We start from the raw sequence: 16,774 nt of genomic DNA, 5'->3' as shown, positions 1-16,774 counted from the left end.
CCTGCTGAAGAAAGTCTCTGCCAAGACAGTTACAGTAAGAAGAAGTAGCCAGGAAAGAGGGCACTCTGAAACCTAGCCCTTTGCCCATTCCACAACTCGTGTTGCCCCACATGCGGAGCCCTAGTATGGTAAACAAGTCAGTTGCTGTCCTCTGGAAACTTACAGCCAGCATCTTTAAGCGACTTCCAAGAAATCAAACCCCAAAATAATAGCAGTTTTAGCTCTCTGCCAGTTGACAAGTTGCTTGCCTAATCTAAGAGCGTCAGGCATCAGTAATGAATGTTATCAAGAACCCACAGAGATGTGGGAAACTGATCTACAGTCATCTGGAGCTAGAGAGATGGCCCAGCTGGTAATAGCACTTTCTTGCTCTTCCAGAGGACCCAAGTTTGGTTCTTAGCACCCACATGGGGCAGCTCACAACCACCATTAACTCTAGCTTTGGGGTTTCTGACACCCTCTTTTGACCTACACACACACACACACACACACACACACACACACACACACACATACAAATATCTTTTTTTTTCCCCCGAGATAGGGTTTCTCTGTGTAGCCCTGGCTGTCCTGGAACTCAACGCTGTACAAATATCTTTTTAAAAGAGAGAGGTTAGAATGGTCTCATTGCTGCCTTCCCTCAAATTTAAGTGCTGTAGAGGAAAATGAAAAATGTAGTTTGACTATATTTTAGCTATAAAAACCCATGGGGAGGTGGGCTGGAGAGATGGCTCAGCACTTAGGAGTACTGACTACTCTTCGAGAAGACCTAGGTTCAATTCCCAGCACCCACACAGGCCTTCACCACTGTCTGTAACTCTAGTTCCAAAGGAACTGACACCTTTACACTGACATACATGCAATACACATGAAATAAAAAAAAATGTGGGACAGGATATTATCCTGCACATTAGTTACAGGCAATTATCCCAAGAAATTAAGACTTTAACCATCCTTGTCACATGCCAAGAAATCCTGAGTAACACAAGCATTGGCTACATATGTTACTCAGACAAAAATGAAAATATATACTAGCCTTCTCTACCTCCCCTCCATTCTGAAATCTCATCAGTACTTTTTAGAGTTGCCACCAACACCCTCCACCCCACTCCTTTGCCAGAGGAAGCTGGCATTTAACACTGTGCACAGCAGACATTAAGTCCAGCAGCTCCACCCTCAAGCCAAGCATGCTATCCATGCATGCATCATTATCTCTGCCCATGGGCCTGCCAGGGCAGCCCTCAAAGCTTTAGAACCCTAGTTTGGGAGGGGTCTCCCAGAAGCCTGAGAGTGGCACCTGAAGCTAGGGTAATTTTCCCCTTCACAGCTGGTCCATCACGGGTACTTAGTTCAGAGCATGGCTTCCCTCTCTAAACATCTATGGATAAGCTTCTAGGAAGATTGCCTTCTGTCCCACCATTTCAATAGGATAAAACAGGTTGCGGGTGACACCGCTTCTCACCGGGGTTGTCTTGTCTTGTGCTCTCTGTTTCAGCATTGGTTGGAGTTTACAAAGTCAGTGGTGAAGCAGCTGAGATGTAAGTATTCAAAAGAAGCTAAGGCTTACCCTTAATGGGAGGATGGGAGGAACCCCCAAGGGTAGGAAGGTGTGGTCGGCATGTGTAACTTCCTACTGTTCGAGGGCACCCACAAAAGGGTTTTAAGTTATCTTATGTGTGTGGGTGTTTAGCCTACATGAATGTGTGTCTGTACACCATGTGTAGGCCTGGTACCTCTGGAGGCTAGAAGAGTCCCTGGTCCATCAGATCCCCTGGACTTAGAGTTGTAAATGGCCACAAGCAACCATGTGGGTACTGGGAATTGAACCTGGGTCCTCAGCCTGCGATCCTGATGCTGAGCCTTCTGTGTAGCCTCACAAAGGGACTTTTTCCCTTATGGTCCGGGGGCCTGTGCATGCCAGAAGGAGGGGTTCCCAGTTATCTTGAGAGGGTCTCTCCTAACAGACACCTCTTCCTCTGCAGCCCAGCCTCCGTTCACCATGTGCTTCCGCGTGAAGTTTTACCCTGCCGACCCCGCTGCCCTGAAAGAGGAAATAACCAGGTGAGGCTCCACATGCAGTCCCCACGCCTCGGCTCTTGGGCAGGGTGGGAGCCTTGGATCTGGAGGTACCCAGTTTTCTTTGGAGGAATGCTTTCTGGGTAGAACTTGTTTCTGTGTGTTATTGCCCCCCACTTTCTTTGCTCGATGCCTCTGGAGGTGGAGCAGCAGGAACTTCGAGTTTTCTTTTGCATCTCTAATTGCTTGCTCTACAAGGGATCTGGAGTAAATAATAGCTCGAAGGCAGTTTCTCTTCTCATGCCTGGCCCTGTTGATGGTTTTTGGTGTTGCTGCTTGATTTCAAGTTTGGAAAGAGTCTCCAGTGGCCCAAAGGACTTGCGAAGTGCCAAGGTGTGTCATAAAAGGCAGGCTGGAAAACACTGTGAGCCTAAATCCAATCAGGTAGACCCTAGTGTGCTGTTTGAACAGGCACATGTATTAACCGCACTGGGCAAGAATAAGACCACTACCACGACTTGTGAGACAGAGTCGAAGCAGCACACTTTATTAACTACTGGCCAGCTCCATACCTGGGATTCCCAGAGAATGGCTGCAAATTATGTTAGCCCAACCCATACTTCCTGCCTTCATGCAGTCAGGGGTAAGCATACATCCTGACATACCTCCTGCCTACGTACCTCCCACCTATGTGTGATCAAAGCATGCCCTGTACAGTTGGGGCAAGCAGTCCTGCTTATAGAAGTGAAAAAGCCTGATTTGTTATCTTCCATAACAACAGCCCCCAGCAACCTGTTATCTGTCCTTGAGCAAATGGGGCTTACAGGTTAGGGGCATCTTTGTTTTATAGAGCCCTTAAGCACAGTAATTTGAACTTAAAACATAACTTTAGGCTTCACACACGAAGCTTTCTTCATTGTGGGAATCATGTTCTGAGGCAGGCGTGCTGTAAGCCCTGTGTTTTCCACTGGAGAAAGAGAAAAGGCCTCTATGCCAGAAACACCCTGCAAGAGAGCCAGTGACTAGGACTGGCCCAGCTCCCCAGGTCCTTAGGCATCCAAGCCAGATCATGCTAAGCCTTGCCTCAGACGTTCAGAAACTGTGCTGCTGGGGTCCCTTATTCTGTCATCAGCAAAACCCTTGTGGCAGCTGCTCTTGCTCAGAACCCACACTGGACAGCTCCAAACCGTCTGTAACTTCAGCTCTGACACCTCTGTCCCGAGGACACCTGCACACACTGTGAATACATGCACTCACAGACAGACACACAGACACACAGAGAGGAGACAGAAACAGACAGAGAGACAGAGAGACAATAAAAAGAAAATCTGGGGACTGAAGAGATGGCTTGTTGTTTCAGAGCACTGGCTGTCTGTTCTTCCAGAGAATGCAAGTCTAATTACTAGCGCCTACACAGCAGCTCACAACCACCTATAACTCCAGTTCCAGGAGATCTGATGCCCTATCTAGCCTCCTTAGGTATCAGGCACGCATCTGGTACAAAGGGACACTTACAGGCAAAACACCTATACACATAAAAACTTTTTAAATTTAAAAAAAAAAAACCTGAAACTTTGGGGTCAGTTGATCTGGCTTACGAAAGACTGTGTCTTCGATTGAGGTACTTGGGGAAGTTGGAGGGAGGTGGTTGTGGATAGATATGATCAATGAAGACCCCAGCCACAAAACCAAACAATTAGATATATAAATAAACTAAGCATTTATTATCACAGATTCTGAAGATCATAAATAAGTCCAGGCAGGGCTCAGTTTGGGCCTAGGTTTGTTTTGTTTTGTTTTGTTGTTTCTGAGAGTGTCACTATGTAGCCTAAGCTGGTCTTGAACTCACAAGTCTCCAAACCTCCATTTCCCTAGAACTGAGACTACAGCCTTGTATCTCCATGCCCTGTAAAGGGTCTTACACTTCTGGGTACACTTCCAGCCCCCAGGGAGCCTTGCACTGAGCTAAGTCAGTGTGTTTCCTGTCACACTGATTACACGGTCCATGTCAACACAGCCTTGGGATCCTGGCCAGGCCTTGCACTAAATCAGCAGACTTCAAGGACAGTGGCAAGCGTGCCAGCATCTGTGCCATCTGCATTCGTCCCCACTCACGTCTCAGACAATCTCTTCTCACTCTTCCTCTCCAGCCTTCCTTCCCCAGAGTGCAATTTCCTGCACCGTCGGTAAGTCGGTAGTATGAACTGAGGGGTGCCTGGCCTAGTTTGCAGTTTTTTTTCTCCCCTCTCTGGAACATTCTGTGAAGCCATGGGATTAGCTCCACGTTCCTCATTCATAACCGTACTGATCTGAGAAGAGCGGGTACCTGCCCCAGCCTCACTCAGTACCCATAATGCATTCCTGGCTCTGAGCCCCTCATCAGATCATCCTACCTTGCTGCCAAACTAATTTAGTTGTCAGTGTGTCGGGTCTGGTTTTTTTTCCTGGCGATCTCACTCCTAAATTTCACTCTCAGCCACGCCTGTGGAACGAGGCTAAGGAAGGAAGGGATGAGCAAGGGAGTGAAACCTCCACTCCACCTTCTCCTCTGAGACCTCCCCACAGCACATACTGAGATTCCAAATCCTGGTTCATTTCCTCTGTCTTTTTTTTTTTTAAATAATGAATTTTCTTGTCGAAGCTGGTGATGGGGCCAAGACAATGAAAGTGTAGGCAGCAGGTGTTGCTTTCACCAGCGACCGCAGGTGGGTGAACTCTGAGAGACCAAGTACCCAGAAGGAAGCGGAGTGTGAGCGTGGCTGCACCTCACCAGGAAGCAGAGGGCCTGGCACACAGCAGGCGCTAAAGGGATTCCGTAGAATGAATATGTGCATCAGCGCATGGAGTCCCCAGACACTTATTCTTTCAATTAATATTATTTGAGCCTCCATTAGGCTAACATGGATTGCCAAACCTATCCGGAAGGGGACAGAAAATGAGTGTTTTGGGCTTTGGGAGCCATATGGTCTCTGTCACAACTCCTCGGTTCTGTCAGTGCCTTTTGGAAGCAGCCGTAGATGAATCATGAATGAGTGATCGAGGCCATGTTCCAGTAAAACCTGGTTCCATTAGAAAGTACACCAGCAGGCCCTACGTGCCAACCTCTGGCTAAGACATCAGGAAGAACTGGATTTAAATCTCAGATTATTTTTAGTTGTGAGACAGGATAAAACAAGGAAGCCGTCAGTTTCCTCGTGTAGGAAAATGGGACAGAAATGGCAGTTACTGGTGAGGTCCTTGACACCTGTATGAGGCAGAGCGTGTGCAACAGCAGAGTGTGGGGCACGGTGTGTACTCAGGGATGAAGAGGAGCTAGCATTAAGATTTTGTTTCCCGTTGCCGTCGGTCTCCCTTCCTTTATATGTAAACTGTGTTCTGTGCTCTAGCACCTGTGATGTAACTGGTCTTAAGAATGACAGAAAGAACACCATTGCATACACTAGCAAGAATTTGCTGAAAGGACCCAGATATAGCTGTCTCTTGTGAGACTATGCCGGGGCCTAGCAAACACAGAAGTGCATGCTCACAGTCAGCTATTGGATGGATCACAGGGCCCCCAATGGAGGAGCTAGAAAAAGTACCCAAGGAGCTAAAGAGATCTGCAACCCTATAGGTGGAACAACAGTATGAACTAACCAGTACCCCGGAGCTCTTGACTCTAGCTGCATATGTATCAAAAGATGGCCTAGTCGGCCATCACTGGAAAGAGAGGCCCATTGGACTTGCAAACTTTATATGCCCCAGTACAGGGGAACACCAGGGCCAAAAAGTGGGGGTGGGTGGGTGGGAGGGTATGGGGGACTTTTGGGATAGCATTGGAAATGTAAATGAGGAAAATACCTAATTAAAAAAAAAAAGAATGACAGAAAGAGATTAAGAAAGCTTCATACACAAACCAAGCAAACCAAGCACAGGCCAGCGAGATGGCTCAAGTAAACATGCTTGTGAGCAACCCTGACGTGCTGAATTCCATCCCACTGGCATCTGAAATCCCAGACTTGGCACTCAGCATGATAGGTGGCTCGCCCAGACAGTACAGCATCAGCAGTAAGAAGAGAGGCCTGCCTCAAGGCCAGCGGTGGGGTTCAGCAGGGAAAGGCACTTGCTGACAAGCCTGGGGGTCTGAGTTCAAACCCTGGCACCACATGGTGGAAGGAAAGAACCAACTCTCACGAAGCTGTCCTCCGACCCCAATGTGCACGTAAATAGAAAATAAAATCTTTGTCTTAGAAATGAGTGTGTGCAGCAGACTGCTCTGTAATTCCTTCCTGCCCCTGGGTCTCACTCAACCACCATTCTTAGGGGCATGAAATAACCAGAGGCAGAAAGGAACCATACAGTTTCTCTTGGAAGTGCCACTGGGTTGGATACCAATAATTGAACAGAGTACCCTATTCTAGCTCTTTAACCTTAATAAAATCACCCAACTGTTTTCACTATAAACTCTTATGTATATCGAATGGAACCATAACTATTGTGCATTTGAGAATTAAAAGCATAACATGATTTTGGAAGGTTTATAGTTGTACTCCTAGACTGTAGAAGATGCTCAACACAAAATGGCAAGCATCATGTCTGTTTTATGAGTTATTAAGCACTTTTTTATAATCATATTAACTGCTAAATTGTCCTATAATGTTAGAACAGGAATTTTTTTTCCTGTTTTAAGACTAAAAACCGTAAAGCTCTCCAGTAGCCTGGTACATAGAAAGGGTCCAGTCAGAAGCAGTTTTCTGGTGTGAACTACTGCTCTGACTACAAACAGAGCCCCTGAAGTGGATTAGAAAAAAAAGTTTTACTTTTCTTATTTTCAGTGTAACTGTATCCTCTGGCAGAATCAGAGTAAGTCAAGAATATTCTGGAAGTTTAGATTTTGACTCCAAGGATGGATATATATATATACATATATATATATAATTTCTAAGAAGGAAGAAGTAGGATAAGATGATAGAATACAGTACAGACTTAATCCATAAATAAGTAGTAATAAAATAAGAACACTGACAAATAGGCATGGAATAGAGAGCTTGCTTGGGCTTTTTCCTGCCCTGTAAGATAAAAGTTTATTAATACTTGTTTTTATTTTAGCTTACGAAAGGTTTGTGCATTTAATCAAATCATACAATACAAGGCATATAGAAATAACTTTAATTAAAAAAACTATGTAGAAGGTTATAATATCAGTCATGACAAAGATTTGAAATTATTTGTTAGGACAACTTGTATTTTTTCTGGCTTTTGTTATCTTTTTCTTTAAAAATAAATGTACAGTAAAACTATAAAAAAAAAAAGAAAGAAAGAAAAGAAATGAGGGGCTGGTGAGATGGCTCAGCAGGTAAGAGCACACAACTGCTCTTCCAAAGGTTCGGAGTTCAAATCCCAGCAACCACATGGTGGCTCACAACCATCCGTAATGAGAGATCTGACTCCCTCTTCTGGAGTGTCTTAAGACAGCTACAGTGTACTTACATATAATAAATAATAAATAAATCTTTAAAAAAAAAGAAAAGAAAAGAAAAGAAAAGAAAAGAAAAGAAAAGAAAAGAAAAGAAAAGAAAAGAAAAGAAAAGAAAAGAAATGAGTGTGTGTCTGCTCACGGAAACCAGAAGCAGGCATTGACCTCTCTGGAGCTGGTGTGACAGTCAGTAATGAGCAGCCCTGTTGGGAACTGAACTCAGATTCTCTGAAAGAGCAGCAAGTATTCTTAACCACTGAGCCATCTCTCCAGCCCATGTATAGATATTATATTATATATACATACACACATTTACACACATACACACATATATACATTTATTAGTATATATATATATATTGGGTAGAGAGAATATATATTAATGAACCATATTTCCATGAGCTTCTCTTTCCTTTGTTAGATAAATGAATGACTGCAGGGTAGAAAAAGCTCTGTGCCCAGACTGAGCGGTCTGAGCTGTGACTGATGGGTTACACTGGCCAAGTCATGTCACATTTCTGCATATGTCTCCTCAGCGATGAACTGAGGGCATTCTGCTCCATAACTCTGGCTCTGAGGAGCAACAGGGCTTGGCTAGACTGGGCAGGCTGATTCCTCTCCTGGCAACACACAGTTGTCTTGATGGCAGAGCCTCACACACCAAGATAGCCCCCATAGGCCTTGTGTGGTGGGAGTGCGCTGGAGTCTCATGGGTGTGGCTTAATGACGCTGTGATCATGTGGGGTACAGTTCCAAGGGGACCTCACGAAGATGTTGGTGGATGATTCTATAAACTCATCTCTTCCTTCGTTCTAATGACTAGTTTTCCTTAGGGCATAACTTGCCCTTTCTTCCTCCCCTCCATTCGCCCTGGCATTGCTTGAGAGTTTCTGTCACCTCACCCCTGAGACCCCTACGGCTGTCCTAAAAATACCAGAAGTCCAAAGAACTCCCGGTCGCACAGAGCTGTATATATTCCAGCTCACCGGAAAAATCTGCCACGGGCCTACCCATAGCACTGTAAAGCAGCAGTCTTCTGCTCGAGGAAGCCTGGCCCCTTGCGTGCAGTGAGGATCAGAAACTCTAGGGCAGCTTTCTCAAACCACAGGCGCACCTCTGATGTGCTTCCCTAGTTCCTCAGTCTGTTACTCGGAGAATCACCATCCAGATTTGTGGGTTCTGTTTAAAACACCTCCATTAGTCCAGGATGTCCTGCCGTGGGATTCCAGTTGCAGATGAGCAGCAGGAAAAGACTGATACATGAATCTAAGTCCAGGAAGTGAGCAATGGCTGGGGGCAAAGGTCTAATCCACATCCTGCCAAAACCTGTGGAAGGTGGGAGTTGGAACGGATAGGCAGGGAAGTGCTCACTTGCTCGCCTCTCCCACACACCGTGTGGCATTTCACTGTGGGAAGCAGAGTGCAGACAGGCTGGGTTTGATAGATCCATCTTAAGTAATCACTCTGCATGACACCAGTTTTTCTTCTCGAACATTTGGGCCAAGTGGGTTTGGTAAAGGAGAGGAAGGGCCCTTATGAACTCCCGGGAAGAGCTCCTTCCCTTTCTTTTGGTTTGGGGAAGGGACCACATATTGACATGGTCACGGGGATATTTGGTTACAGGGATACTTGTGCATTTCTTCGGATTCCGCCTCTTATGTACAAGTCACATGAGGAGCTTGGTGTAAGGTGTAGGCTCCAAATAATGTCAGCATTGCTGGTGGGAGCTGTACTTCAAGTAGCAAGAGGGCCTTAGATGGCTCCTTGATCTTGACAGAGTTTCCATTCTTGGTGCCCAGAGCTCACTCTCTACCTCCTCCAAAAGTTGCACTGTGGATGGTTCTCTTTGGGCATTTTTACATGACTAACTGGGCACATAGTTCAGGCTGAATATAAAACAAAGGAAACCAATTATCCAATGAGACCCTAACTTCTGCTGATGGAAGTCAGTGGAACTTAAGGGGTGCACCATAGTTCCATTAATCCTTGCCTCCCAGGAGTGCTAAGGTCATATGTGGCTGTCTAACAAAGTCCATCAACCATAGCTTAGGGTAACTGGCCATTTCAGAACTTGTATGGGTTGAGAGTCCAGGGGTGATTTAGCTGGTAGCTTCTGGTTCAGGATCAGTCATGAAGTGGCTGGGACTTTACTCATCTGAAGGCCTCCAGGTGACTGTTGGCCGAAAGCATCTGCTCTTCACCAAGGGCCTTTCTGTAGGGCAGCGTAAGCATTCTCAAGAGAAAGAACAAAGCAGCTGTGTTGACTCCATGACGAGTCAATCACTTCCATTTTGTTCTGTCACTAACAGCAAGTCACTAAGGCCCTCACTTACTCAATAGGTGAGAATTAAGCACTATTTCATGAAACAGGTGTGTAAAAGACCCAAGGTTTTATTTTTAATCTTCCACGGGGTTCTCCTGGCCACGGGGACCCACTCAAGGACTGTACCTTGTAGCCTTGTGTCTGCTCTTGTTGGGAGACTTGTGAGAATGTGGTCATCGGGTCAGCACGCTCTTGGTAAAGACACTTCCAAACCATCCCAGTGGGCCAGGGGCTGCCCAACCATTTGAGAATCTACAGAGCAGTTACAGTCTCAGAGGGCAGTATGATGCAGTATTAAAGAGCCAGGGTCAGGAGTCCCGACGTCATGGATTTGGATCTGGCCTTTGCCATTTAGTTGTGTGTCTGTGAGAAAACCATTAAAGCCTCAGCTTTATCTGGACAAAGTGGAGGTTGTAATAGCATCCTTTTCAAAGTGCTGGGTAAGAATTAAATGAGGGGCTGGCTTAATGGTTAAGAGAATGGACTGCTCTTCCAGAGGTCCTGAGTTCAATTCCCAGCAACCACATGGTGGCTCATAACCATCTGTAATGAGATCTGACACCTTCTTCTGGTGTGTCTGAAGACAGCTACAGTATACTTGGATATATAAAATAAATAAATCTTAAAAACAAAACAAAACAAAGAAGTAAATGAGACATTAGATGTGAGTCATGCAGCATCTGCCCTTCCAGAGAGGAACTGGGGTAGGGACAGGCTCCTCTTCCTGATACCCTGCCTCTACCTCACGTGTACATTCCGTGCTTAAGGAGATGTTAGCCACAGCTCCTGCTTTTATGCCCTTACATGTGTACCACTCCTCACAGTTTTAATTAATTGCTTTATCTTTTTTTTAAAGATTTATTTATTGATTATATGTAAGTACACAGTAGCTGTCTTCACACACTCCAGAAGAGGGCATCAGATTTCGTTACAGATGGTTGTGAGCCACCATGTGGTTGCTGGGATTTGAACTCGGGACCTTCGGAAGAGCAGTCAGTGCTCTTAACCACTGAGCCATCTCGCCAGCCCTAATTGCTTTATCTTAAAGTGTGTGTGTGTGTGTGTGTGTGTGTGTGTGTGTGTGTGTGTGTGTGTGTGTGTGTGTGTGTCTAGATAAGGGCGCCACGATGTCAGATACTCTGGAACTGGAGTTATCAACAGGTTGAAAGCTACCCAACAGGGTTGCTGGGAACCAAGTGTCATAAGCCGTAGATGTTCTTAACCGCCAAGCCATCTCAGCAGCCCCTCACATCTCACTTTTTATTTGCATTTGGAGAGATCTGATTGACCTCTGTCAATAATCTGCAGGGGGACATCTACCGAAAACCCCGCCTGATCTCTTCCTTCACCCAGTATTCCACTCTAGAGGCCGAGACAGGCCCATTTCCCCATCTCTGACAGCACAGTTTTTTTCTGGTTGTAACAGACCACCAGGGGCTGGCTCCCTCCAGATCCCAGCACTGTGGAGGCAGTGTGGAATGGGGGCTTGGGGAATGTTTATTCCAGGAAGTGATATGTCTATGTTGAGCCATACAAGTAAGTTTTTGATCTGAACCTTAAACAATTAACAGTGCAGAGCAAAGTATCCGAGAGCCTGGGAGGAAATGGAAAATGTATTTGTTTTGTGGTATGAAAAAAAATTTAATGTAGGAAAAATTTCCCGACAAGGATTTTGATAGGCTTATACTACATATTTGTGTCTTTAAAGCAACGAAAGCAATCCTTTCTAGTTCGTTCTCTGTTGTCTCCGCAGGTACTTAGTCTTCCTTCAGATCAAAAGGGATCTCTACCACGGCCGTCTTCTCTGTAAAACATCGGATGCCGCCTTGTTAGCGGCCTATATCCTTCAAGGTAATGACTTTGGACAGAATACATTTGCTTTTCATGCTAAGTCCTGATTACATTATTCCATTTACCACAGATGACGACTTCTTAGATCAAAACAGCTTCTAACTTGAAGCAGTGTTTGAGTTAAAGGATTTTGCCTGCGCCATCCAGAGCCAAAAGCCCAGTGCCCTGCCGCAGCCAAGGCCTCGTGGCTAGCCCCTGAGTCATCTGGACCTTTGCAGGCTTGCGCTGTACCCTGCATGCTAATGTTTCTGGGATGCCGGGAAGTAATCAGGAATCACCTGCTCCCACCCCCACCCCCTCACCCCCCACACACAACTCACCGAAGTCTGAGGCATGATGGGAACTCTCTGCTGAGAGTGTTCAATGTTTCAAGTGTTCTCAAGTGAGAAGCTATTTCTCAAAGCTGACAAGAAAGAGCTGAGCCTCTGGCTGCTGGTTTCCAGACCAGCTGTGGTAATGTGTCAAGAAAGTGTGGGGCATCCGCCAGGCCCTTCTCTCACAAAACGCTGAGAGCACTCAAGAGCCACCTCAGAATTTTCTTAGTCCTCCTGCCTAAAACTGTCATTAACCACAGGATTGTTTTGGACATAAGACCATGAAGTTTCCATTAAAAAAAAACCGTGAACCCCTGATTATGAGTCAGGGAACTCTCAGAAGCAACTAATGGAGAATTTGCAAAGAGCTTGCTGGCAGGAGAAGTGTCAGACCTGTGCTAAGATGGGAAAGTGAACCCCTCGAGGGCACTGACTCTGAGGGGGGCCATTCCTGTACCAGTCAAATGGGGAGTGCAGAAAGAGCTCGTGCATCATGAGGCACCCAGAGAGTCCCCCTTTCTTTTTGAAAGGAAGCCTGGCCTGTTCTGGTTGCCATGTTAAACTTTTTTAACAAAGTCATTTCCTTGGGTCCACCCTGATAATTATATTGAATTTTTTTTTTTCAAAAAAAGTATTGGTGGCCAACATCAACATTTTCCCCTTGAAGCTTTTCAAATAAAATCAAAGTAAATGACCTCAAGGTTCGAGGTCACTCTTCCCTGAAGGAAAGCTATTTCTTTTGTTAAATAAGAGAAATATCCAAAGGATTTGGAATTTGGCTGTGTTTTTGGTTCTTGGTTTTTGTTTTGTTTTTTTGCTTTTGAATTATAACCTCACAATGTTGTCCAGGCTAGATTTGAATTTCTGGGCTCAAGTGATTGATTCTCCTGCCTCAGACTTCCCAGTACTCGGGACTACAGACATCTACCACTGCCATACCTAGCCCTTGGATAACTTGGAAGGTACCATAATTGCAGAGGAAAGCACTGAGTCCAGCTGCGACATGTCCTGGACTGGTCCTGGAACGGCCCCCTCAGAGTCAGAGCCCCTTCAGAATCGGAGCCCCCCAGAGCCAGAGCCCCCTCAGAGCCAGAGCCCCTCAGAGCCAGAGCCCCCTCAGAGTCGAAGCCCTCTCAGAGCCGGAGCCCCCTCAGAGCCGGAGCCCCTCAGAGTCGGAGCCCCCTCAGAGCCCCTCAGAGCCAGAGCCCCCTCAGAACCAGAGCTCCTCAGAGCCAGAGCCCCTCAGAGCCAGAGCCCTCTCAGAGCCGGAGCCTCCTCAGAGCCGGAGTCCCCTCAGAGCCGGAGCCCCCTCAGAGCCGGAGCCCCCTCAGAGCCGGAGCCCCTCAGAGTCGGAGCCCCCTCAGAGCCCCTCAGAGCCAGAGCCCCCTCAGAACCAGAGCTCCTCAGAACCAGAGCCCCTCAGAGCCAGAGCCCCCTCAGAGCCGGAGCCCCTCTTAGCACAGGTCTGACATTCCTCCTGCCAGCAATCTCTTGGCAAGTTCCCCATTAGTTGCTTCTGAGAGTTCCCCGACTGTGCCTTGCCGTCCTCCCAGTATTCGGCCTGCCTCAGCTAAAGTGTACTTGGCTCTCCAAGAGAAGGAGAGGGACAGCCAGGAAGCTGTTGGAGACTCCTCTTTCCTTTTCTGAGCTACATTTGGGTGGGGCACCTTATGTGGCAAAAGCTGGTTTCTGAGTGGGTGAACAAGAGACGGTATTTGCATGAGCTCCCAGAGACCCCACTGCCGGAGACATGAACTTCCTGGGTGTGGCACTGAGCACAGCACTGGGAAATCAGCCTTAGAATGCAGTGCTGCAGTACTTGGTCCCTGGATTATAACCATTTCCATAGCGGCAGGCCTGCCTGATGAGCCCGCGGTGAACCCTAAATGTACTTAACCTATTCTGTGTGGACTGATGGTTAAATGCTGAACTTGGATGTAGTCTCAGTCAGCAACTTCTCTTGTGCCTACTAAACTCTTCAGGATGGGATCTGGGTATCTAAGCTGGCTCCCAGGGGTTCCTGTCATCTTGCCCAAGCCCACTGTGTGCTGCTGCCACGCAGAGCATAGCTCCCAAGCCTTCCTGAATGGCCGAGGAGCACACTACAGGTTTTCGCTCCTTTATTGCTGATTTACTTGTGGCCTCCGAGAACAGGGTCAGTTGTACTGTCTCTCTGCTTTGACTTAAATATCAGCCCAGAGTGTACAGCAGGAAAAGGAAGGCACTCGTCCCTCCCCATGCTCCTGCCTGCTTACCAGCCAAGGGTCAAGCTCAGGGTCTGCCTTGGCCTTTGAGCTGTGGGCTAATCTTGTTGTTTTCTCTTCCCTGCCTTTGAAAAGCGGAGATTGGGGATTATGACCCGGGAAAGCACCCTGAAGGCTACAGCTCCAAGTTCCAATTTTTCCCGAAACATTCAGAGAAACTGGAAAAGAAAATTGCTGAGATTCACAAGACCGAACTCAGGTACGTGACACTCGCTCGGGGCCCTGGCCACTGAGCACACAGCTCTGGGCCATGTCCTCTGCTCTCACACAGAGTGTTCACACAGAGTGGCACTCCCAGCAATGGTGATCCACTGTGAGCACAGCCTTCTCCTAGTGAGGCTAAACTCCTCACCAAGAGCAGTTTAGGCTAGGGCTTAAATATGACACTCCAGGCTACAGCCAAGTCATTTTGAATGTGCCCTGTCTTGTATCATCCGGGAAGCTAAGCATGCTCAGGCCTGGCTGTTGCCTGGATGGGAGATGGTAAATCCCTGACTTACGGCTAGGGCTTTGGCTTAGCGACTGTAGCTTCAGCACTCCCTGAGACTCCTGCACCAGAGGTGCAATGACTGTTCCTCAGCCTGGCTTTGCCTACCCAGATTATGCAGAACCATAAACAACATCAACGCAGCCTTTCACCCACGTGAAACAGGCTTTCTGTAGAGAGCGATCAACAGTAGAGTGTCTGAACTCTACATCATGCATGATGAGAGAGCACAGGTTTCCCAGACAGATAAACTACTTGAAGCAAAGGTATGCACACTGGAATGCCATCAACTAACAAGAAGCTGGGTCACCATTTTAATATATTACAATTTCATTTTCCTTTTAGGACTTTGGACCTACTACAACAATTAACAATAATCCAAAAAATGTATTAACCAACATATAAAAGATAGATTAGATTTAAACTACACTTAAGAATTTTGTTTCTTTTTCATTTTCTTTATTATTTTCTTAAATAAAGAATTAATAACACTTTAAAAAGAAGCAAAGTGGGCTGGTGAGATGGCTCAGTGGGTAAGAGCACCCGACCGCTCTTCCGAAGGTCCGAAGTTCAAATCCCAGCAACCACGTGGTGGCTCACAACCATCCATAATGAGATCCCTCTGACTCCCTCTTCTGGAGGGTCTGAAGACAGCTACAGTGTACTTACATGTAATAAATAAATCTTTAAAAAAAAAAAAAAAGAAGCAAAGTAGCGGGGCATGGTGGCACACGCCTTTAATCCCAGCACTTGGGAGGCAGAGGCAGGTGGATTTCTGAGTTCGAGGACAGCCTGGTCTACAAAGTGAGGTCCAGGACAGCCAGGGCTACACAGAGAAACCCTGTCTCAAAAAAAAAAAAAAAAAAAAAAAAAAAAAAAAAAAAGAAGAAGAAGAAGAAAAAAGTCACAAATTGTAGTCACAACCTGAATCTCTCACAGAAGAGTGATCTAGGAGGAAGTAAACCAAACCAATTCTATGTGTCTAAGGGAGAATTAGAAATAGGGCAGTGGATAAGAATGGGAATATATGTATTGCAAATTCTTAACCTGTAATAGGTTCTGAGAAAGGGCTGTGCTGGGGCAGGGTGGGGTGCTTCTTTCTCATAATACTTAACCTAAGCCAGAGCCGACCACACCATGACTTTGCCCGTGCCCCTCAAAGGTTTTTATGAACAAACATAATCCGAAGCCTCTTTAGCATTTGCAGACTGTCAGTGTCTGGTTGTGACCAGACCAGCTCAGTGCAGAGCCCAGCAGTCCATGCTGTCACTGTTAGGGAAATAGTGACCCCTTCTGGTAAACCTGGGGATGACACAGACCTGCTTGCGGGCTCCCATCAGGGATGCGTGCTGGCTGCCCAGAGAGAAGGATGTTAGGGGAGTGGGGGGGCATTTCTGCAAAAAGTTAGTTCATTGCAGGGGATTCCTCAAGAAACGATGCCTACTGTGAAGACCCTGGAGAGCGGAGCCAACTCCAGAGGCTAACTGATTCCAAGGGGTGAATTCCTTCAACATGGAGTGAAGATGTGCGTAGAAGACAGATGCCAAGCCATGCACCTGCCAAACACCTCACTGCACCTCAAGCCTGTTAGGAGATGTAGGGGGTCTACCTTCGCCCCGATACCTGCAGACACTGATTCTGCCTTGTTCTCATCCTGTGAAAATGCCCAAATTTTCTTCCTTTCTGTGACTTTGGCAGCTCCCATGGGCACAGGCTGTGGACTTGTTTCTTGATCTACTTTCCAGAAGTGGCACAGAGGCTGCCACGTCACAGCACCAAGGGACAGCTGCCTCTTCAAGGGAACACCTGAGGGAGCCTGGCCTGCTTCTCGCTTGGGTGGGCTCGCTTCCTGCTGTGCCATATGACTTTAGGCAAATGATATATTTAGTAATGAACAATTTCTGTTCCCGTCTGCCAGCCATCAGAGCTGATGACTTCACAAGCTGCCCTCCCCACTCAGTCTGCTTTTCCAGGACTCTGCATGCAGATGAGCCCAGAGCCACTGCCACCACTGACTCGGTGGCTTCATCTACATGTTCCAGGAGGCAGACAGGAGGAGAGCCA

General features: G+C 46.8%; 1 protein-coding gene across 11 annotated transcripts in view; it reads left to right on the top strand.

Annotated features, from left to right (window-relative positions):
- Frmd5 (FERM domain containing 5) overlaps positions 1 to 16,774 on the top strand; it is a 261,559-nt gene that overhangs the window by 219,121 nt on the left and 25,664 nt on the right. For all 11 annotated transcript variants that reach the window (XM_017317740.1, XM_017317742.1, XM_017317734.1 and 8 more), the window contains exons 3-6: positions 1,496 to 1,538; positions 1,983 to 2,061; positions 11,548 to 11,645; positions 14,299 to 14,422. In XM_017317740.1, the coding sequence (XP_017173229.1) occupies positions 1,496 to 1,538; positions 1,983 to 2,061; positions 11,548 to 11,645; positions 14,299 to 14,422 (344 nt within the window). The remainder of the gene's footprint in view (positions 1 to 1,495; positions 1,539 to 1,982; positions 2,062 to 11,547; positions 11,646 to 14,298; positions 14,423 to 16,774) is intronic.

Source organism: Mus musculus, chromosome 2 (assembly GCF_000001635.26).
Source record: "Mus musculus strain C57BL/6J chromosome 2, GRCm38.p6 C57BL/6J".
Taxonomy (NCBI): Eukaryota; Metazoa; Chordata; class Mammalia; order Rodentia; family Muridae; genus Mus; species Mus musculus.
The sequence above is the reverse complement of the archived record's forward strand: the minus strand, read 5'-3'. Positions and strand labels throughout refer to the sequence as shown.